Here is a 24,881-nt window from a genome sequence, read left to right as displayed (position 1 = left end):
TATATATACATTTTATCTGTATAATATTTTACTTGCATTTTAGTTTTGTTTTTAAATAAATCTACATATTTTACTTGCATTTTAGTTTTTTTTTAAATAAAAACACATGTGAGGACAGCTGGGATACAAAACTAGAACGTTAGAACGTAGTTTTTCCAAAAATGGTTGTAAATTATCAGTAACTCAATCTTGTCTCAGGTCAACAAACATGTACAGGAAGTCAGCAATTTCAGCAAACTGCAAAATTTCAGCAAAGTCAGCAAACAGGAATTTTCAAAATAGCAGCTTAAAGTGAGGTGATTTTAAGAAATGTCTGAAGTCTGTGAAGTTTTGCCGGTTTAAGAGTACTTAGCAGACACCTGCTCTCTCAAGTATCTCAGGGGTCCGTCTCACGTCTCTCGTGGGATTGAGAGCTGGCAGAGGGCTGGATGCAGTGTCACTGGATGCAGAGCGATGACACTCTGACGAATACTGTGCCTTCGATAAGGAGAAGCAGCACAAGCGGAGGACGCTTCAGAAAAGAGGATTTACGCTGCCGCCCGCTCCCTCCGCCAGATGAAAGAAATCTAAGTGGGAGAAAGGTGAAGAGGAGGAACAGGCTTAAAGGTGGGAGAGAGACAGAGAGAGAGAGAGGTGGCACAAACTGGATCGGTCAACGTGAGAGCAGAAGCTTAAATTCATCCTTCACTGAAAGTTGGAGAGGGTTGGATGACAGGGGGTGGAGAAGAACCGGCTTACTGTTAAGAAGAGAGCAAGGAGAGCAAGTGTATTATAACATCAAACTAACATACAAACCAGTGTGCAGCAAATAAAGCGCTTTAAAAGCCTTATTCTGGATGATGAAGGCTCTCAGCATCTTGTTTGGTGCATCGGAAGTTTGCTAAAACTGGGATGTGAAACTGAGTTGCCAAGGCAACATAAATTGCCGCAAGCGTCACAGTGATGATACTACAGTGACATACACTCAATTGACGACTAAGAGAGACACTTAAATAATTAGCTAGCAATTAAAATAAACCAAATAGACAAATTAAAATGGTTTAGTAAATTTATATTTAAGATGATATGATATGACATATTATGAGTAATAACATATTGTATGATATAAACATACAATTTTATTAAAAAAAACCTAATATTTTTTATTTGCTGACTTTAACATAAAAAATAATGAATAAAATAATTATTTATTATCCAAATAATTAAATTAATTTATAAATATGATAAATATGAAATTATAAGCAAAAAAAAAATAAAAATAAAAACATACAGTTTAATTAACATAAAAATATAGCTAAGTGTAACCATAAACCATTTTATTAGTGTATTATTTAAATGCATGAAAAGATGACAAAAAACTAATTGTAATTGTAACCTTTTACCACATTTATAAACTAAAGAATATAAACATTATTTTCCTTGTAAAAGCAGACACAGATATTTTTTTTATAGATATTTGTCTCCTAGTCTAATCCCCTTCCATAAATGTTTTGCTGTACAAAAGCTCCTTTTGCAGCTTCATATTGCACACTGGTGTATTTTTCCATATCATTCTGATGTATTATCTTAATTATGAACGCACTGCTTTGTAATGCAAACTGCTTTACCGGCATCTCCTGCACGTCGTTATCCTTCTCGATATTTCCCCACAGAGGCAAATGAACCAGAAGTTCACAGTAATCAGCTTACAAATATTATTTTTTGTCAGTTTAAACAATAATTAGTTTGTTGCAATTTTATTTTCTTTATTAAGTGCCATTTCCTATTCCCTCGCACTTATGTTGATACATGAAGCAAAAAAAAAAAAAAAAACAAGCTTTAGATGACAGCTGCCTATGTACAGAGCAAGGCTGTCTAGCAGCTTAAGCTCTTTTTACTCTCTTGAAAGCACTTTCGAGATGTCTACTTTAACTTTAAAACCTCCTGGTTGAAGTTGCAACTGGAAAAGTGACTCTGAAGTAAAGAAGTAAATCTATCCTGTATAAGTTTAGCACCCTGAATCGTATATACAGCGCTTATCAGAGAACACACATTGAGGGGTAAATGAACAACACCGATTGGGAGCTAATCAACGCATACTTCAGATACTCTTGTACTTTATTACACGAGTATTTTTACAGCCTCTCGGCAAACGCGCATCCGTTATGAGCTGATATGAGCCCAGTGGGAGCCGTGAGTGTGATTCAGAGAGCTGCTCTCTAATTTATGTAGGCTGATAGCAGAACCTGCTCGCCTAATCAAAACAGCCCACTAAATCTGAGCCCGGATCGGCCCAGTGCCCTTGAGCCTGGAACAGAACCATCACTCGTCATCCAGTCGCACGCGGACAGAGCCTGGAATCAACAACGCAGATACAGAGAGAGAGAGAACAGGATCGCTTCCCACAAATCCCCACTGAGAGCTGTGCGTTCCTGCGTGAAATGAATATCATCAGGAGATGCATTTGATGTCTACGCGGTTTGACGAGAGCGTGAGCAAAAAAAAATGTCAAATCACAGACCCTTTGAGCTGTCAGCGTGACCTTTGCTGGTATTTTAATCGGCACGGTCAGAACGGGCGCTCATGTGGGCGATTCAGGTTTGAATCTTTCAAAAGGAATCAGATGCACTGTTTGGATGGGATTTGTTTTCCAAACGACTCCCGAGTTATAATTATTAACCCAGGACGTGTCCCGGGATTACATTAAAATGAACATTAATATCATGATTGCACAGTAATTAACGGATTTGGATGTTTGGATGAGGTTAAAATGACTTCCAAAGCGAGTTCTGTGAATAGAAAATAAAAAAATACATATGCAATAAGTTGATCAAAAAAAGATATTTAAAAGTAAATGTAACAAAAAAAAATAGATTTCAAATAAATTCTGCTCTTTTGAATGTTTCGTTCATTCAGGAATTCTCTAAAAGGGCAAAAATGTTGCTTTACAAAGGAATCAATTATATTTGAAAATATATTAAAACAGGAAATAATTAATATAATATTTCCCAACTCTAAGAAATATTTATTCTAAACCTGTTCTTAAAAAAATGTAGATGTGCACTCTCTTTATTTACTAAATGCTTGTCAGTTAAAAAACAAAACAAAACCTGGCTTCTCTATTCTTTTTCTATTCTACCTATTCATTGTCTTTTTATTAAATAAAAGGCAAAAAGGCTACAACATTAGCTTGCTCTATTGTTTTTCCGTCTTTTTATTTATTAAAAAATTTCAAAAAAAGCCTTACTGCGTAAAGCTAACTTAGTCTTGTTACAGCATATATCATTTCCATTTTGTTGATTTTGATTGCTTCCACTGTCAACATTTGTAAACATCTGTCAACATCTCCTAAATGCAAATGTAAACATTAGTTTCTGCTGTATTTTTAATCAAACAAAAGCAGTCTTGATGAGAATAAGGAACTACAGTACTTAAGAAAAATGAATGAAATGAATGAAATAAAATTACCGGCCCCGAACTTGAGCGCAAGTGTCTTCACAAAACTATTAACTAACCCACAATCCCATTCTCCAGTGGATCTAATCCAAAACAGGCACAACGAACAATTTCCGTTCTAGCGCTGCATATTTTTGCCAGTAAACAGCATGTTTCCCTCCTCCAGGTCCTTCCCACTCTACATGGCACGGAACCAATAAGGTCATAGCATGATGCAGCATTCTCTGAGCTAGTTAAAGAATTAGCATCCATTAGCGCTGTCCGCTAGCATCTTGATTGCGAAGCTCTAAATGTGCTCTGACCCGTGACTCAAGGGTTTCAGGTGATCTGACCCGTCACGCTCTACAGTGAGCACGTTCCCGTGTCCACCCACACATGACCGCCACCTGCCGCTGTGTGCTGGGCTTTGATGGCAGCGAGCCATCGCTCCATACGGTGGCCCAGATCCGCAGCGACGCTAGGGACGTACCGCGTGCTCCAAGACCTTCGCCCGTCCTCCGGCTACTACCTTCGGCGTTAACTTTTCTTCATTTATCCATTTGCCGTTCGCATCACATCATCACTTCAGCGAGGATCTAAATGAGACGCGTTGCGTAAGTCGCAACGTATATGAAACGGGTAGGAAATGCAAAAAGATCGATTGTGCATTAGACTTGAGTGAGAGCTGAGAGGCTATAAAACACAGAGATTCGACACAATCTATTTCAAAGACTCCTCATGCGAGCGTTTCAGACATCTCACATCCTCTATTATGATTCAGACTTCTCACCCACTTTGATTCTCCTAATGAGACTGCCATTTAGAGCTGACCTCACGAAAGCTTTTACCTGCTTTTCCAGCTGCGTGCCAAGCAGGCATCGCTATTGCTCATACTTGGGGAAAGTGTTTAACTTCTCCTGCACCATTTGTGCTCCACACGAGGTAATGCATTACTTTTCCATCGGCCAAACTTAAACAACTGTTCAAATGTGTCGGTTATTGGGGTTTTTAAAATGAATACTTTTATTCGGTTAGGACGCTTTCAGTTGATATATAAATGTCTACTGTAAAACTATTTCTAAATCAAATCCATTTCTGAAGAATCATGCGACACTGAAGACTGGAGTAATGTAGCTGTGTTATCGCAGGAATAAATTAGATTTAAAAACTATATTAAAACAGAAAATATGGCAGAAGTATCGTGAATTATGTGTTACGTCAAGCATTATTTTCACAACAATATTGTGGTAGTCCAGGAATTTTGGTCAGGACTTGAATACTTAGAGGCAAGCAATATTAACTTTAATATTGATATTACCTAACAATATTAACTATTAAAAAACAACAACAATAACAAAAACGCTGAAATAACGGTTCTGTAACATGTTACTCCCCTGGTGTAAAAAACAAAAAAAAACAACAACCGAAAAATATGCTAGCCTCAGGAAAAAAACTATGGTTATTTAATTTGTGGTTACAATGATTTAACTACAGCAGCCATGTTTTTTGGTTTTATTTGTAGTAAAACTATGGTTAATATTTGTGAGTCTTAATACACCAGCAAACATACTTTACAATGTGGTTAAAGGTCCCGTGAAGTGCTTTATTCTATGTGGTGACGCAATTTCAACTGAAACAGGAAGACCGGGGGCGGGGCATATTGAGCAGCCCCACGCCCCTTTTAAAAATAGCGTTTTGTTTAAATCTGCTCTGGTCAGAGTCGTTGAGCTCAGTAAAGCCATATTTGAAATCCACAGCCTAATAGATGTCTAGATTCAATATAAAACTCTTACTAAAACAAAATGGTGATCATAATCATGCTGAGGCTGTGTAGTTTTAAATGAGTTTAATACATGCAGACTCACACATATGATTCGTTCTGTACCTCTGTACAAAGTCTGGTCCGACTGTGAGTACTGCAGAAAATTTGATGAAAAGCTAAAGTATGAGGTGACGGCAAAAATTGCTGACCCTTTTTGGCAGAAGTGACAGAACCGCAAGCTTTGTACGCTTATATCTTCTCAATGAGAATTTGTTTTGGAGCAAACTATCTTATAAATAACCTAAAGACTAACACACTGATACTAACAACCAAAAAAACTTTTATTTTGATTTCAGGAGGACTTTAAAAGTGGTTAATAATTACGGTCAAACTTTACAAGTTTCCATTTATTAAATGTTATTTAATTAAATTAGTTAAACTTATAGTGAACAATACTTTATTTATCATCTACATCATCTTAAATGTTCATTTTAAAATGTACAGTGAACCTACATAAAAAAAAAACAACTATATTATATATTAAGTAACATTAAAAAAGAATAATAAATGTACAATATTGCTAATTTTCAGTTAGTACTAGTTAATGCAAATTAGACTTCAATATTAAATACTACTATTATTATTTTATGAATCAGGCAGACCGAAATAACTGTTGAAATACTCTCCATCCTTGCCTTGGATCCAACACATTTTTCATTTAGACAAAATGGCAAATAGCGTTACTGAAAAAAAAAAAATCCCCCTAGATTGGTACTATGCTTGACCAGACGCACTTTCTTAGATTGGTTGATGTTCACTCAACATTGAAAGGGAGCCTATTAGTGAGCATGGGTTGAGGCATTCACAGAGGACTCGCAAATGTACTGCAAAAGTAAGCGTGTGCGCATCTAGAAATGTGATCCTCGGGTGTAGTCTGCCACTGATGAATAATTTAGTCTTTTTTTTTCTGGTCACACACAGACTTTTGCAGAAGAGATATTGGAAGAGTCAAACAGATATCCCTCTCTTTTTTCAGTTTTCACTCTCTCTCATTTCACTTGAGGCGGTCTACATCCGAACTGAGCCCTTATCTGGTGGATACTAGTCAGACAAAGCTGCCAGCGGCACATCAAAGTTAACTCCACCAATCTATTGAAACACCACCAGCCCTGTCCTGTTAGTAGAGCTATACAGCTAAAAGAAACATATTTTTCAGATAATATTAAGTCTATTAATTCAAATATATATACATACATATATATATACACATACATATTTGCCTATGAGATTCAAAATGTTTGAGAGAAGTTAGTAAAATGCAGTAAATCTATATTAATGTTATTTGATTTTCAATGTATTACTCTGAAATGTGCCATTATACTTATATATATATATATATATATATATATATATATATATCCTTATATCCGGGTAGAGATGCTTTTAAAAACACCATTATGAAAGCATATATATATATATATATATATATATATATATATATATATATATATATATATATATATATATATATATATATATATATATATATATATATATATATATATATAATATATATATATGGTCGAACTCTATAATGTCGCTCCAATAAGACTGAGAGGTCTAAAGATGCCAAACAATTAACTACTCAAACACAATATAGAAGCCAATGGAAGTCTCATAACACTGTTATATTACAATGCAAAGAGCCCTTTAAAGCTCTCAGTGAATTTTATGGATGAACTAAGTGTAAGACTCAACTCTGTCTGATCTGACTAGCAACAGCCGTGATAAATCCTGTACATACGCTTTGTCAGCACAACCTAGCTTAACTCAGCCCTGTGAGACAGGGTGGAAAGAGAGGCAGAGAGAAAGAAAAAGAGAGCGAAAGCATGTGGGCACCACATAATCCTACGCACTTAACCCACCTCACTTATCTCAGTGGGAAAACTGATTCGCGGTGAGGCAGAAATGTTACAGCAACATATCTTCAGCCCTGAACTGCTAATATTGCCTTTAATGGCAGAGACTCCTCTGTTTTATTTTAATTTAACAAACAATAACATATTTCACCGGCAACAAAAGCCGACTAGATGAACGCTATCATTCTTGTCACTGCAAAAATACCACCTTTCAGGCAGTTTAAGGTGAAAATATAGCTACTTAACCTGCTCCATAGAAAAATGAGCTAACTAAGCTTAAAGCTAACCTTGAAAGAAAGCAGCTTCACTTGAAGATATATAAATTAGCCTGCTACTTCATCTTTTAATGTGTGAAAGATTAAAAATAGAAAGCCGTAATGCTAACCCATTAATTAATGAAAAAGCTTTAGCATAATGTCTTTAGAAGTTACGCAATATATGAATGTGTGCATGTTCTGTGTGTAGTATTAATGAAATTCGTATACATACATTTTTTTTTCTGTTGTCATGTGTCTTACCTAATCGGTTGCACTGCTTCACTACTGTCCCATGAGGCAACGAGAGAGGAGTCACGACTGGCAAATGAATGCACACTTTCGTTGTCTCAGCGGAAGGAGTAGGCACTTTTCGCCCACTGTTTTATGAATACTATGACTTCAGATATACTATTCTTTTCACATACCATCATTTGCCTATTATGAATAGGGAAGTGGGCATACTCGGACAAAGAATCCCAAATTTCCATACACTGTGACCTGTAGCGATGCTGTAGGATTGCTTTTACCTGCTGTGTCCTCAACCTAGCGATTGGAAAAGACTAGCAAAAAATTGTGCCATGAAACTTGATTCAATATAGTACTTTCAAATGATTAATCGCATCCAAAATAAAAGTTTTTGTTTTAATAATGTATGTGTGCTGTGTACGTTTATTATGTATATATAAATGCACAAACATACAGTATACATAACAAAAAATATTTACATGTATATATTTATATTCTTATATTTTATATTATATATTTAATATAAAAGAAATCTTAAATATATACATGCATGTGTTTGTATGTATATATATATATATATATATATATATATATATATATATATATATATATATATAATAAATATACACAGTGTACATACATATAATATGTAAACAAAAACTTTTATTTTGGATGCGATGAACCATTTGACAGTACTAGTTTAAGACAGGTTATAGTCCCGCTTTTGTGCAGTTCACTTGATTGCGCTGTAACTAGTAAGTAAACACCATTATCAGAACTCAGTTTGTTCGTCACAAAATGTTCTGTGCTATCCCAGTCACCAAGTTTTGGCTTCCATCCCACGCATGGAAACATCCAGCACACCACCAATCTGTACTTCGCAACATGCCCTGGAGGACACAGAAGAGTGCTTCAAACCAGTAAAGAAAGGATTTGTACATCCCTCACCCACAAAGGAAGAGAAGAGGCACTAGAGACGTCTTTCAAACGCACACAGAGAAATGCAGATTACAGATCCAGGCGCATTCGCACACACAGAGTTCCTCTCGCTCTGCTGACACCGCTGAGTGGGCGAGGAATACTGATAGGGAGGGATCATGTAGGTGACTGTGTGATTGTGTGTGCGTCTGTTTGCCCACAGCGGTGTAGGTGTTAATATTTCAGTGATAGAGTGACTGAATGTGTGCCAGAGATTAGGCTTTGATTTCCCTGCAGTATTCCCATTTCTGCTGTTATAAGTCATTAGCCTCATTCGGCGATCGGTTACCAAAGACCACCACAGAAATCATACTCACGTGCCGTCAAGGAAGCCACACAGGTGGAAAAGTCAAGCACCTCAGTGAGACCCGACTCATCGCTCTTGTGAGATGACAGATGGGGGACGTGGTCATCAGAGTTTCTGCTAACCTTTGATTCAGTGAAAGACCCACGATGGCATCAAGTCCCACGGGATCTTCAAAGTTGTCCAAATCTATCGGGATATGCGTTCCAGGCAAAGAAAATTCCTTTGAGCTCAGAAGGAGCCTGTTGCTGAAAATCGCCTATCCGGATGAGCCCCCAAAATCTGCACCACCCAAAAAACTCAGGACCTTGTAGCACACCTCTGTCGCCTCAAAGAATCCACATCCCAACTCAGTCAAATCCAGATATGTGGTAAATAATTGAAGACTGTATAGGAGTCCAGGTTCATAAAAAAGAAGAAAGAACAAAATGGAAAAAAAGAGAAAAGGACAGGAAAAATGCTCAGACGAGTGATGCTTAGAAGAGAGAGAGCGTTATCTGCAGTCTTGAGGGCGACTGCCAGGTACTGGCGCATGCGCCAAGATCATACATCCCCCCCGATACACACACACACACACACACACACACACACAACTGTTCACTCATCAACGAGGCGGACAGACGCACCCTCCTCCTCCTTTTTTCTCCTTTTCTCCCACTCCATAGCAGCTATTCAGCTGTATCTCTCAAACTTTTTTCTCTCTGTTCAGATTCTCTTAACCTCTCTTGTGTGTTCTGCCTGTTGTGTTCAAAAGAGTCCCTACACTGTTTTTTTCATATTCCTGTGTAGAACATTATGCCTTTGTTTAGAACTGAAAATTCAGATCTGACTCAAATCTGTTGTTAAACCTTTTCGACAACTCCGCTTATACATAACATACCTTGGTTAAAATTTATCAATGCTAGGTTAAAAAGGTCTTATTTCCCCTGTCAACGTCATCTCTGTTCTGTTTTCATGACGCCATAGTCTGTGCTTCTTTAAATGCTAATAAGCTCTGCTGACCACGCCCCTCTCCTCAGTGTGGTGATACACAGACTGTAAACATCAACCGTGAAACACAAATTTGTGTTGGAAGTTTATTTTGCATCCCATGACCCCCCACGGACCCGCCGGTGGGTCCAAAATAGCATCAGAATTATGTTTAAAAAAAAAAGTCTGTAAAGCAGTTACCTAGACAAATATGGTATCATTCAGAAGCTTAGAACCTCACCTTTCCTTTAACATAAAGCACTTTTGCATTTTTGTTACATAAAATAACCTAATAAGGTCTGAATTTGCCCCAGTAAAGATCAACATAATATTCATATACATATTCATATCGCTTAACCTTCTTAAACCTTCAAATCAAATGACAGCTTTCATTCCCCCAAATGTGATTATGCAGTTTATTTCATTGATCTAACACATTACAGAAAATAACTTTCAAAAGCATCACGATGATTCAAGCTAGTTCTTGCACCAATTAATACTTCCTTGTGCTTGAAGTAACCACAAACTACTTCCATTTTTATCAATTAACTCCAAAATGATTATGGCACTGTTTTAAATTAAGTTCAAAAATCTGTAAAAATATAAAAAATGCTCAAGGAGAAAAAAAAGTACAGATAATCCACAAAAAACAAGCCACTTTTTAACATTACAGCATATTGTACACAATGGTAAGTAAAATATCTGATCGATAAAAAGCTGCAAGAAATCATACAAATGGACAGAGATGCACACACACAAAATGGACACAATATTCTACAACGCAGTATCATGTTTTGAAAGTATGTGGCTGTCTATCCATAACTGATAGTTGTGAAAAGTCCATTGTATGTTTGAACTTGAGAGCTGGATTATAAAACATCTTTGCCAGCATTCGAAGGGCCGGAGAATAGATTCAGCTGAAACTGCTGCTGAGGTGTTTCTTCTGTCTAGTGTTCAAGTTCCTCTGAGTGGACAGAAGTGTTGCAGTCACTGCACCAATGATAAGGACAAACTGCATAACTACAGTGTGTGTGTGTGTGTGTGTGTGTGTGTGTGTGTGTGTGTGCGTTGGGGGGGGTGACTTTGTACGGGTGTCTTTGCTCTGCTTTGGTTAAAAAGTTAGACATAAAAATTAGCTAAATCTGGCAGAACCACAAACACTTCACTTTGGAATAAAGGCAGCAAAAATAGACAGGTCCGATAAGGAGGAATTCCAAATTTCACCTTCTGGTGTGCCACTTAAGTTTACAGTATTCATAATTAGCTGAATATTACAACAATAAATGTTAAATGATATTTACTCATTTAGATACCTGAAAGTTAACATATGTCTGTGTGTGTGTGAGTGGTGAAAAGGAAACGTCAAAATTAGACTGTCAAAGAAAACTATACTGACAAAAGTAAATAAAATAAAAGTAATAATTTATACCTAAACATACGCACACACAGTAGTAAAAGACTTGCACATACACATGAACGTACAACAAGCTAACATGTACATACATGCACACAGACAAGACACTACAATCAGTCAAATATGCACAATGTTAAAGCTGTTTGTTCTCTAGTTTAAAGATGTAACCATATCTAGATCTAGCAAAGAGCCAATGAATTCAAAGACATACTGAAATGATTTTTATAATGAAAGTTGATGCAACTGAAACAAATACCACAACTGCATATTTAGCTTGACTTCTCTGGCGAAATGTAGCAATCTCCAGCCCAAACATGTGTACCTAATTCAATGGTGTAATATAGTGCATGAGATAAGAATGTCAAATAGGCCCATCACCCCCAAAGAACCGGATATATTTCTCCTTTTCCAATGCTTTCCCAAGAACAACCATATTTATAGGAGACTCCTTAAAATAAGGACTTCGAAGCACGACCATCGTAACATTGGAGTCATTGACAGCTGATGGGCCCTCAAGGATCCTTCAACAAAGTCTAGATGAAACTGATGGACCTTTAAGGATCAGCAAACGGGTGACCAAAGTATAACAAATCCAAATCCGACAGCACAGGGGCATTACTGAGGGTCCATGCTGGACTATTTCAGGAGGGTCATGTGCTTCATGCATCTGCCAGAATGTAACAATAAAATTGGATTATTAGGAGACATTAAAAGCTGATTAAGAGCTGCATTCTGTTGCCTCTCAGACTGGAAGCATGCTGAAGAGATCCCCAGCACATCTACCTTCCTTTCACAAACCCCAACAACACCAAATAAGGTCGGACTAAAATCCTTAAAGATCTACAGATCTTCCTTTAGAGAACCAGTCTAGGAATATGAAGGGGTTTTGCATCTTGAGGGGCACTAAATATAACAACAACTTAAACAGTTTAGTAATCTCAATAATCCTTCTATAAGAAAAGGGAAATCCACACCAAAGATATAATGATAACATGCGCAAATAATTAAACAGAATGTTATTGTGTGGATACTAATTTAGTTACACTGCGGTTATCTATATAGTTACCATTCTTGGTGTGAAGAGATATTAACATTTGAGAATCTCCCAAGTGTGTTGTAATTACAATCAACCTGCTAGATTCCAGATTAGAGCTAGATTAGAGTTCTTTCAGGGGGAGGACTGGAGTAAAAACTCCTCCACATTCACAGACCCTATTTGGCACGCAGTTCACCCTGGGTTGGGCCAAAGGCCAGTTTCTATCAGCAAGAAAGGACAGCGACATTGGAGAAGAGCTGCTGAGCTACAGGAAAGTGGATGACAAGAGGAAATTTGACGGAAGTAAAGGGGTTATGGGGTATTTTACATTATTAGCAAGTTTAGAGATGACTTTGCACCAATGAACCATAAACAGCATTAACAGAATCAAATAGATAAAGAGTTTTGTTTGAACTCAAAAGGTTGTTGGTTCAAACTCAGTATACTCTTCAGAACGCCAACTCATGAGTCACACCAGTGCATAACTGCTTTATGTGAAAACGTCCTCTAAATGACTAGTTAATAATCTTCTGAAGGACTAGAAATGCATTCTGAATTCTCCACTCACTAAAGCTGGCTAACTGGTTTGCTAAACCAATAAATTACTGAAAAGACGGCAATTACCAAGCACAGGGCTTCACCCAACTGACTAGCTACTGTGACGAGAGCTGAGCACCCATAATCTACTGTATCAAACAAGGCTTTAACCTTAACATCATGGTTTTTACACCAGTGAAGCAATAGCCAATCACGATTGTGCCAAACGCAGAATTTAGGAATCGGCTCCCTTCTAAATTTACATTTAAATTAAACCCACCGGAAAGGAAACAGAATTAGAATTGGAATTACAGTAAGAGTAATTTAAGGAATTACAACAAAAGATTCAACACAGGTTATCATCCATCCATTCAAAATTTTCTGGTAGGGCTTTGTCAAATAAGCAATCATTTAGGTTAGGCTTGTTGTGCCAAACCTTTCGTTTCTTTCAAGTTATATGGATGCCTTTAAATTTCATACATGATCTGAAATTAATTCAAATTTAAATTATATTTACTTACATTCCATTTCTAGAATGCTGTATACAATAACTTTTAAGGGGTATTCTCAATTAAAACTAAAAGATGCTTTGATGTTTTGATAACACTTTATTTTAGGGTCTCTTAACTCGTGGCTTATTAGCATGCGTATTACTAGAATATTAGGCATTTATCAGTAGTAATGAAGAACACATTAATGCCTTCATTAATTCTAAATGACCTTATTCTACATCCCTAATCCAATACTCAAACTTAACAAATACCTTGATAACTATTAATAAGCAGCAAATTAGGTGTAGTTAATATTGTTACCAATGTTTTATTATTTATTTTGATTTAACAGTAGACAGGCTAAAGGTGAGTTGTTTCACCCTATACAGTGCCTTGCATAACTTACATTGGTTTGTGGGATCAATCTGAAAACAAATTCGTCCAATTAGATATCAGTTTCTCCATGCATTACCCAAATAGTCCAATATCAGCATTCATCAGCATGTATTTGTTTAAAGTTCCCTCTCTATAAAAATAATTACACTCATCAAACCTGCCGCAACCACATCTGTCAAAATCAGCCAGCGCAATGACACGCTACAGGCAAAATATAACCTGCGTTTTTTATACAGGCTTGAATCATATTCAAACCACACAGGGCTCAAGGGTCAATGCTGTTGGCAGCTGTTTGAGACGGTTAGGATTCTGCTCACGATGTCTGAGGGGTCTAGAGGCTAACCATCAATCGCCCCGCGACACGTGTTTTTTTTCTTCACCGTGGAGCTCAGTTCCTCTGCTGTGCTCTGTAAGTTGCTGGCTGTGCAGATCTAATTTATGGCAAATATATTCAGCCCAGAGAGCTGCATTTGCATCAAACCGAATACTGAAAGAAAAAAGAAAAGCAGGAAGGAATGAAAAAAATGACACTAGAAACTCCACAAGCACGCCACATATGTAGCACTGCAGGATACGAGGAGACATGCCGAGTGAAGAGAGCTATTACTGTATGACAAAACCTTGTGGAAATCCTCCAGTCTAAAGACGAGATCAAAGACGAGCACAACAATACAGCTGTTATACAAAACAGACAAACCCACGGGCCTCACAACAACAGGACACTTCTTCTGCACTGATTGAGAATCGGTGTCTAGGCCTATTTTAAAACTCAAGCCTAATGAATTTTAAAAGAACAACTGGGGTTGGAGTAGCTCTTAAGTTTATGGCATGATTTTCTTTCGAGAAACCTTGTATGTGACTGAATTTTTTTTCCCCGAAATAAATCTCAGCATATGCTCCTTATTGCTTTTAATGATTCTACAAAATTTAGATAATTAAGCAAAAAACATAAAAGTTTTTTAGACATTATTTATCGACAACAAAATATTTAATTGTCATGCTCATTTTCCAATATGGATTCAAATGCAAATTCAAATAAACACATTTATATTTAAATAAAATTGACTTTCTACTGGAACTCAATCACTTATTTGTTTTTGTTTATTTATTATTATTTTTATTTATTTATTCATTTGCATGGGGATCACTAGTGAAAAAAAAATTAAACTAATAAAAAGGATAATTAGGCCTGGTTTGACGTACAATACAGTGAATGGTACTTTGGTTCTGTTTCAAATATGAATCATCTATTACTTCACTGAAAACCATTTGACTAAACAATTTCACTAAAATCAAATCACAGGACACCTTGGTCACTGTACTATTTCTACCAAAGAGTATTTTTGATCTAATTACCACTAAAAGTCTTAGAACCACCAACTTGGCTCTGTGTCTTCAATAATACTGCTTACTCTTACATTTTATGGTAAATATTTAAACTTATAATTTGCTTACTGAGCCCTATATGCATCTTCTATAGTTTCTAATGCTATGCACTTCTGTCATTTTTTCAATGGGGTACTCTAAACAGCTTTACATTCATCTAAACCCGTGACAGTAATGACACCCTAAAGTGCGCTGGAACTAAATTGGCCCCTTCAAGCTTATAGGGGAGTTGCAGGCCCTGAAGAGAAAACGACTCCAGACCTCAACCACACAAGCATGAGTTTCAACCACAGTCTGAGGACAGCGGCTGAAGACAGGAGGTCTTTCTGGGAAGTGTGAGGTCCCTTTGATACACATCTCACCGGGGTGAATGGCTGGTCTGTTGGGTGAGTCAGACTTGCCACTTGTTTGACTGAAGCTTTATGGGAGATTCAGACGGACCTGAGGTATGAAGGGAGGTAAAGTATGTGTGTGTTTGAGCGCATGTACATGTTATGTGCGAGATAAACAAAAGTTTGCAGTCGTGGACGTCCTTGCAGTCACAGAGCCCTACTCTAGTGAAAATCAAAAGCAAACACGGCTAACAAGAAAGCACACAGACAAACAAACACACCCTTCTTATCCATCACGCACACAGCTTAACCCTGGAAGAGTGTACACACGTCAACATACTAGGCCTAGCATTCTGTGTAACAAAAGTGATTTCTGGTTTATTACACTAGTTATTGATTTTAACAATGACCATAAATTATATTTTTGTCAGGGTTTGGCCTGAAAACCTAATCAGTGTGAAATCACATGTGCATTTAGAAAATCTATATCTGAATGAATCTCATACCCCAAAGAGCATCAATAAACTGCCAAAATCAATATCAAAATAAAAACAGAAATAAAATAAAATCATCTAGGGGTTAATCCAACCTCTCTGACATAATGAGCTCTGATGGCCATGCAAGTAACTGTATTTGTTTTCCAGTTAAAACAAAAAGAAATTCCAAACAGGATAAATTTGCTTGAGCAGCTACACTACTTTTTTTGTAGAAATGTAATGTATAGCTAATATAATGTTTTTTTAAAAGGCATTTTATAATCACCAATGCTGTATTTATTTCATTAAAAAAATAGTAAAAATGCAACTTAAATTTAACGTAACTGTTTTCTCTTTTAATGATTTAAAAAAAATACCATTTATTCATGTAATGGACAGCTACATTTTCAGCATCACGTGATCCTTGAGAATTCTAATATGCTGATTTGCTGCTCAACAAACATTTAGCCTATTATTATCATCATTATCGCAGTTAAAACCATTCTCCTTAATATTTTTTGTTGGAGAAACGGTGATAATTCAGGATTCTTTTGATAAACATAATGTTTAACAGAACATTTGGTTTCTTTGTGAAGGACTGTCATTTTTTTAAATCTTTTTAATGGATCATTGCTGGAAAAAAAATCTTACTGACACCAAACATTTGAAAGGTAGTGCATCTTTAATATGTTTATGTCTTTCTAGACTGGCAGATGTGCAAACATTATAAACACAAGTGGAAAAACCTGACAAAACAGTCATATTTAAATGCAGCAACCTGTTAATATAAGCGCTGAAAGGAGCTCTGAGCTGAAACAGGCCTTAAACGAAGGTGAAAACGATGATGACAGTCAACAGGCATCAAGAAGGGGGGGGTTATGTAACACTCAATTTTTTTCTACACCTGCAAAATACAGCAGTGCACCGAAGGTCTGTGCTCATTCACCGAACAGCACCGTTTCTTTCCATTCACCGTTTAAGGTTCACTGGCAAACGCTGACAGAATCCTAATTTCCCTCCAACAGTTGCTTCTGACTACTGTAATCCTCTCAACGCAAGCCTGAAGTCTCTCTGAGAGCTAAAATACACACACAGACATACAGAAACACGACATTTCATATTCAAAAATGCTAGACGGAGCACAACAGAACGGGACCTCGAGGAGAGTTGTTAAGCGCGCGGGGCTTGTCTTTATAAGTTATGTTCAGTTTTTATTTTCCTGCGCATTATTCACATTTTCCTTAATCAGCCCAAAAAAAGTTTAATTATCAGAATATTTAAACACACTTTACCCCACAGCTACCGTTTTGGAAAATGTGCTTCACTTAGTAATTCCGTTTTAGCTAAATCATTTGCATGACTTTATGCATTAGCAGCTGACTAACGCGAAAGAGCATAAGTTTGCTTTGATATTAAATTCATGTAGAAAAATTACTTGCATAAACATAGCTTACCCACTGACACATTTTAAACCACTCTCTCCTACCGAATGTTAAAGCTGCATTAAGCTTGAGAGCTTTGTCTTTACCCCCCAGGCTCCTTTGACTCTTTTGAAAACTGACACTGACTGCGTGACAGAAGTTGAATGCAGATTTATATATTTTGCACGGGGGTCCGGTTGTAGGGAAGCTTTCAGATTTAAAAAAGAAAACCCAACCTACCGCTGTTTCGATTCTTGCGGTTGGATTTGCCGCCAAGCAGCATCTTCAGACTGTTCCTGAACATGACTGCACAGTTGTGGACCGGGCTATAGAGAGATCTGCAGAAAGACAGAGAGGACAATGCAAGAGTTATTCACGAAACTGCGTGAATGAATACATAAACAATATTAATAATAAACTTGAAATTGCCACTTTAGCATATTAGTTCTTCTACTAACAAACGCCGACCAAAAAAAGTAGAGTGCATGATAACAGTCGCCACTATGTTTGAATCTATAAATAAGACTTGTAACAATCACTTTCTCCACAACTCCTCTGCCTATCAACAAAACGTGTGATCTCTTTACAAGTGCGGCTCGAATGGTGATGTTCGCCACACATCAGCTCTGAAGTCTAGACAAAGAGTTACTGAGGGGATTTTTGGGAGGCTGTGATTATATGTTTCAGGTACACAGAGCCTTCAGCCTGCTGGAACGCTGCAGCTGATAATGAGTTTCATTCGAGGGATTCGTCATTCTTCACTGGATTATTTTAGGCCTCACTCAACACCCACACTGCGGAGGGATCACACCCTGATGCTGCTAATTACTGCTTCATGTATGAGCTGTGTGTGTGTGTGTGTTTATATGTGTGAAAGAGCACAGGATAGAGACACGCTTTTTTCTGCTGCTGCACAAAGGGATGCTGGCTGTAGAGCTCAATTGAATTAAGTTATAAATCAGTTTAATAAATTAATCTTTGTGCACCAAAATTCACACGTATGCAGACATTACAGAAAAGTTGAATAAAACAGACCAGAATATAATATAATATAACCTCTCTGATAAAATGAGTTATGACTTCTATGCGAGTGATGTAAGTTTAAATTCACTTTGCAACATTTTCTGATCCTTTTCTATGTCTCAAAATATATAAGTCAAACTTATAATAAATGACAGGAGAGATCAATCAATCAATCAATCAATCAATCAATCAATCATTTTTATTTATATAGTGCTTTTAACAACACAGGTTGCATCAAAGCACTATACAGTATAAGGTAGAAGAATACAATGACAGGGATGTATAATGACGAGAATGAACAATTTCTTATTAAATGCAGAGACGCATTTTCAATTGGACGATAATCACCAGACGTTAAGTGTCCCCAACAAAGCAAGCCAGACTATGTTATAATGTAGTCTTGCAAGTTAGCAGACCAAAAAATAAATAAATAAGCAAACTAACAAATTCAGATACCTGCGGTACACTTTAGTATAGAAGCTTGTTTCTGCCACTGAAAAAAATAATAATAATGAAAGTTAGAATGTTAGAATTGTGGGATATAAGTTGCAAGAAATAGTCATATTTGCACAAAACCTTTTTCTGACAATTATGACTTTTTTTCTCAGAATTGTGAATTATAAGAAAGAAAATTACATTAAAGAATTAAAGAAAAGTTTACATCTCACAATTCTGAGAAAAAAAAGTAAGAATTGTGAGATATGAAAAAATACTGACAGAATGACAGAACTACAGATGAAGACAAAAAAATGAACAAATTAGATTAATGCAATGAAAGAAAAAAGACAGATGAACGACAGGACAGACGGAACAACAGATAGATAGATAGACAGATAGACAGATAGATAGACATAGATAGATAGACAGATCACTGCATGTACTCGGTTTCTTCTTGGCAGAGTTCAGTATTAATCTGGGCCTCCACACCTTCAGAAGTAATCTTGGCCGGGGTCACACAAATGAGAAACAGATGTCTATGTAGCGGGATCGTGTGTACATGAACACATGCATTTCAAATCAGTGTCCACGGGCAGATAGTCTTCTCTAGCACTCGATGCTGCTTTCGCTGAGCCAGCGCTGGTAGATCTTTACTGCTAATAATGTTGCTGGGGCCACATTTGGCAAAAAGCCTAAGTGTTGATATGATTCAGTGAGGGTCACAAATATATTAGTCTTACTGTAAATAATTATGTCAGAAAAAAACAATTGTGGTAACTTTTAGCGAGCTCATTCGGCATACTTGACGCCCTGCCGCCCCCTCGCACTTCTGCCTGGTCATGAAAGAGTCTCTTCACCTGCTTGAAGCCAAATGTGAAGGAGGAATGAGATGTTAAATGTTAACGATGCTGAACAACTTGGGTCAAGCTAATCAAGTCCAATAAAATGCAAAACAAACCACAACCAAATGCACCCCCGCTATTTCTTCCTCAAAAAGTCAGATAATCTGAGATTCAAATATAAGACCTTTTGCAACAGTAATATCACCAGACCAACAGAGCACTCTCAAATGAGCGACTTTCCAGCAAAACGTAGATTTATTAACTGAGCAAAATGCTTGAAGGGTGAACTAAGGACACCAGGTAAGCACCCTTTAAGTTTGGAGACCAAAGGATTCAGTTCAGGCATTGCTATCGGTCCTAAATAGTATGCAAAATCTGAATAAATATGTTTCAAAAGCACAGTATGCTGAAAATATGCATGTGCTGTGTCAAAGTACATACTTTTATTTGATTTGTTTTTCAAGGTTCAGTTCCAATTCCAGCCATTTTTTTTTTTATTTACTTTCGTTTGCAATGTTGCAGACGCACAAAGTAGAAAGAAGTCAAGACAAACAGGCTGAGAGCAAAAGGGGGAGTGCAACAGCTTTTGAATAAAAATGAGAGATGAAGAAAAGGATGACCTTATCCTGAGGCTGTGCTTCTTCTAGCTGACGAAGAAAGGAGAAGACATAACTCAGTGTAGCGAGGTTTGCTGCTGTTTGCCGAGTGAACCGTGCCTAAGCACGAGAGTGACGAGACTAACACTATTCCCCAATGCAGTCCTCATACTTGGACATACGCTTTAATGAGGTCTGTAGAAAAGCTGACACACAAACTAATGAGAAACTTAGATTGAAAGTTGGGAAAGTGAAAAATGGCATCTGCAACGGAGCAGTGGAAGGATCTATCGCTCATTTTTTAATATAGCTGAAGTCTGAGGAGAGTTATACCAAATCCTTCCCTCCGCAGCATCTCCATCAGTTATGAAACACACAAGAATAAACGGCGCGTTTGAGATTACTTTTCAAATTCATACTTTCGTGATGCTCCTCGAGTGCGATAACTCATTATGCTTTAACACAAATGAGAGCTTACTAACTAAAAGCATGAAACAAACAAGCAATAAAATCAAATAAACAAAACCAACTACATAAACACTGCTTGACCACGAAAAAAAAACAACAACTTAAAGCTAAAAATAAAACACAAACAAACAGAAACCTCAGTTGATATTGTGGAAAATAATAAGGCAAATAAAAGTAAAAATAAACAAAAAAAGTGTTTGACATTGACAGTGCAAACAAAAAAACCAAAAAAAAACAAACAAAAACAAAGTAAAGAAACAAACAGTCCTTGACGCTGACTGCGCAAAATCTTTGAAACAAACAAAAAAAATCAATTAATAAAACAAAGAAATACCATTGACATTGTGGAAAACGTTTTAAACAAAAAAACATCATTTAAAACTGAAAACTAAGAAATGTTTACGACAAACATCCAAAAATATTGTTGTGAATCAACAGCCATCTTCCCAAACTTGAAAACATCTTCAAAACAAAGTCAAATCTTTTAGACTTTGTCAGTTTGAATGACGCGTGGTCTTGCTAATCGTAAACTGTTTGTGAACTAGTCTTCGCAGCGAGGCTTTAGGAAGACCTGCTGTCTGTCTGTCTGTGCTGGCAGAGGCTGTAAGCGTTTGTGGGAGAGAAGGGGGATGAGTGTGATTTAGCTGCACTTTGCTTTCTCTCCTTGATACTTGTCTGGGCTAAACAGCAGCAGTGGGACGAGTGACACACTCCAAAAGTGTGCCAGAAACCGGACAGAGTCCTGGAGAGCCAAAGCCGAATGTTCGGCTTTGTTACGTGTGTGTGTCTGCTGCTAATCCGGCCCGGCCGAGGGGGGTCTGTGTGAGATTGTCCGACTGGATTACTAGCACAAGAAGAGCTATCAGCATAGAGTGGGACAGACGAGCTAAACAGATTAAAAAAAAAAAAAAAAAAAAAAAAAAAAAAAAAAGAATTGCCTCAAGGGAAAAAGTATATCAGGGTTTACATATATATATAAAATTCTGAAGTTTGATTTTTATATAAGTGGCATATGCACACATTGTCCTGACCTAGCATTGCTCATCAGGCAGTGATTCACCGGACTACAGATCAACACATTTCTGAACATTATGTGCAAGCAAGTCATTAGCAATCAGATCAGCCTGCAGAACACAGTCTGCCTAAATCTCACACACCTGCACAGACTTCAAAAAGGCATCAAAACAGAGAGATTTACATGCTCTATCAGCTATAAAATCTTCCTCATCAAACTAGAGATAGTCTGAGCTTTTATAACTCTGCAATCAGTTAAGAAACAGACGGTGTTATCAGAATCAAAGCGGCCTGAAGGGGGGATACTGCCTTCCTTAATTCACTGTTACACACACACACACCGTCTAAAGGTATCCATACAAGTCATCAGCCTGCATCACGGTGATGGAATCTTCCGGACTGATGGGCCACAGCAGGAGGGATGTCATGTTAGCTGCAGACATGGAAGTCTGGCTGGGAGCTGCTGCTTGTAAATGACAGCCATTTTCTTACTGCACTCGGCAGGTCGTTGAAAATACTGCCGCTACGATGCATGGAGGGTGAAGTGGGAGTGCTAAGATCATTTCAGTAGCAACAAATTGTTTGTAATAATCTAAAATGTTAACTGGAACTGGGCTGGCCCTCTTCAATTTAAGGGCAGGCTATTCCACGCAGCAGTAGCGGTCAGACAAACGCAATAATGGTTTCACAAACACTGCCATTAGGCATGGCTGGATCAATTTTCATCAGTCACGATATACAGAGCCTAATTTAGCATGAAAGTAAACGCAAATATGCTGGAATGCACATTTAAATGCTGGAAAATACTGCACTCAGTCACAACAAATACATACATTATATATATATACACACACACACATACATATATAAATAAAACGGTTAGTTCAGTGCCTGGATTCTGATTGGTTAGCAGCTGTGTTTTATTATTTTATTCACGATACAGCACGGCTATGACCGCTTTACCCAGCGGTTCTGTGTATCCCTGAGCAACGCCCTTAGCAACCACCGTTCAATCAATGATAGTCAATAATACAGAATAAAACTGTTCCGTGTATTATGCATTTTGGCAAAATTAAATGACTTATTTACTTAATGAAGTATGAGTGACCCCTGTTGGCGTTATGATGCATCTTTCATCTTTAATTTTGAGACCATGCCCTCCCCCATCTAATAAATGCTTAGATATTTTGCGTGTGTGGCGCACATCTATGTGAAAGAGTGCAGATTTCCCACGTGATGAGGGAATATTACTGTATCTAATAGCTTTCTGTTTCAGGTATGATTGTATATGCTCATATGTCCATCAGTTTACACTGTAATTATACTTATAATCTCCTGCTACGCCACATCTGTTTTTAAACTAAAGACGCGTCTTCTCATGATGAGAGATAAGCTGATGTATTTGCGTGACAAAAATATCATATATGGTCAAAAAAAATGATGCAGCGGATGATAAGCTATTCTGTTTTTAATTCAGCTCCATTAGATGAGAGGTGCATTCAGAACATTCTCTTGCGTTTGTTGCTTTCAGGAACTATTTTTTTTAGTGGAAGGACTGCATTGTACGAACTTGCTTCAATTTCAATATTTTTAGTTAATTTTTTTATTATGTGGTAAGCATTTTATAAAAGGGTCACACTTATAGGTAACACTTAAATACGACTTTTCTCTCAATAAATGTTTTATTTGTTGCTTATTCCTTTTAGTAAGGTATATAATTTATATAAATATAAATATATTTTATATAATATTATATAATATAATCTACATATTATATATATATATATATATATATATATATATATATATATATATATATATATATTTATTTATTTATTCTGTAACAATTATTTTTAAATAAATAAAAATTTACCAAAAATAAATAATTAAATCATTCATTAAAAAAATAATAATAATAATAATTAAACTATGGTTAAGCAGCAAACTACAGATAACGGTCCACTATTAAGGAGATTAATTTCTTCATAATATAGTCTCTATATTCTAATGACATGAATGTTTTTAATCAATAAATTGATCTGCCTGCAAAAAGATCTAAAGGACCAAAAACAATCAGCTGAAGTCAAGTATCTCTTTTCAAATCTTTGACTTTTCCAAGTGTCACACAGCGTAACTGGAGAGCTACTGTGGGCATATAAAACTCTCTGGCCTGAGCCACTGTTTTGAGCTTGATGGATTCAACAGGAGCGTGAATGACTAAGAGCCAAGAGCCGCAGAGCTTTATATTTTATACAGTCTCTCTTTGACTAATGCCTCCCACAGCGCAGTGTTACAGGAATCGCATGCTGTTTGTTTTCTACTGCTCTACAAAGCCAATGAACGGAGAGAGTGCCGGGAAGGGAGGGGGGGTGGGGGGTCGAGTGTCGTCTTGTGACTACGAGGTTTGGGTCGTGTGCAATGAAACAAAACACTCTTTATCACACACACACACACACACAGAAGAAGAACAAAGAAGAGTAGATAGGTATAGGTATGAATGCATGCAGCACATTCCCAGAATATGACAGCATGTAGAAACACACACTAGTCGGTGGACAAGTCAATTTTACCGTGTGTGTGTGTTAGTCACACTAATTAGTCTGTGTTCCTCTGAAACACCTCAAGACTTACAGAGGGAGACAATAGTACGAATTTGACCTGAGATTTTTCTTTCCTTGAGAGAAAACTTCACACAGAGCGAGGAAATGCAGTTAAAGCTGTACACACACACACACAAAGAGCTATGCAAACACACAGCATCTTCCCTTTGTCCCTATCACTTCCTTTCCAAACACAACACAGCAGCTCTAATGTAAAGTACAGAAACTTGGGCTCCAAAAAGAGAACAAACTCCTCTGTTTATAAACGCAGCCTACACACTCCATCTACTGATGCTTCCTGATCCCGATCTTCTGGCATAAGAAACTTTAAACAGAGGGGCATGTTTCTTCAGCAAAGCAGTGGTAAATTGTCTCAGAAAAAATCTTTTAATTTGAAACCAGAAGTTTGATTATTCAATACCATGAAATTTGCAACGTACCTATTGCACCTATTCTTACTATTAAGTAGCATGAATATTCCAGGCATGCTGGATGATTATTATATGTGTGTTTGTGTGTGTGTATATGTATTTAATGTACATGATAATATAATACAAACAAA

The 24,881-nt window shown here is 37.0% G+C and overlaps 1 protein-coding gene across 5 annotated transcripts in view; it reads right to left on the bottom strand.

The window, feature by feature from the left end:
• The window catches only part of tanc2a (tetratricopeptide repeat, ankyrin repeat and coiled-coil containing 2a), a 132,103-nt gene that overhangs the window by 49,316 nt on the left and 57,906 nt on the right, over positions 1–24,881 (bottom strand). For 2 of the 5 annotated variants that reach the window (XM_043233876.1, XM_043233881.1), the window contains exon 3: positions 17,579–17,676. In XM_043233876.1, coding sequence (XP_043089811.1) covers positions 17,579–17,642 — 64 coding nt within the window. In that variant the 5' untranslated portion in view covers positions 17,643–17,676. Of the gene's footprint in view, positions 1–8,893; positions 9,392–17,578; positions 17,677–24,881 lie in introns of those variants that run through there. The other 3 variants (XM_043233878.1, XM_043233880.1, XM_043233879.1) reach the window with 3 other exon arrangements.

This window comes from Puntigrus tetrazona, chromosome 3 (assembly GCF_018831695.1).
Source record: "Puntigrus tetrazona isolate hp1 chromosome 3, ASM1883169v1, whole genome shotgun sequence".
Classification (NCBI taxonomy): Eukaryota; Metazoa; Chordata; class Actinopteri; order Cypriniformes; family Cyprinidae; genus Puntigrus; species Puntigrus tetrazona.
Note: the sequence above shows the minus strand (reverse complement) of the source record. Positions and strands in the feature narration are given on the sequence as shown.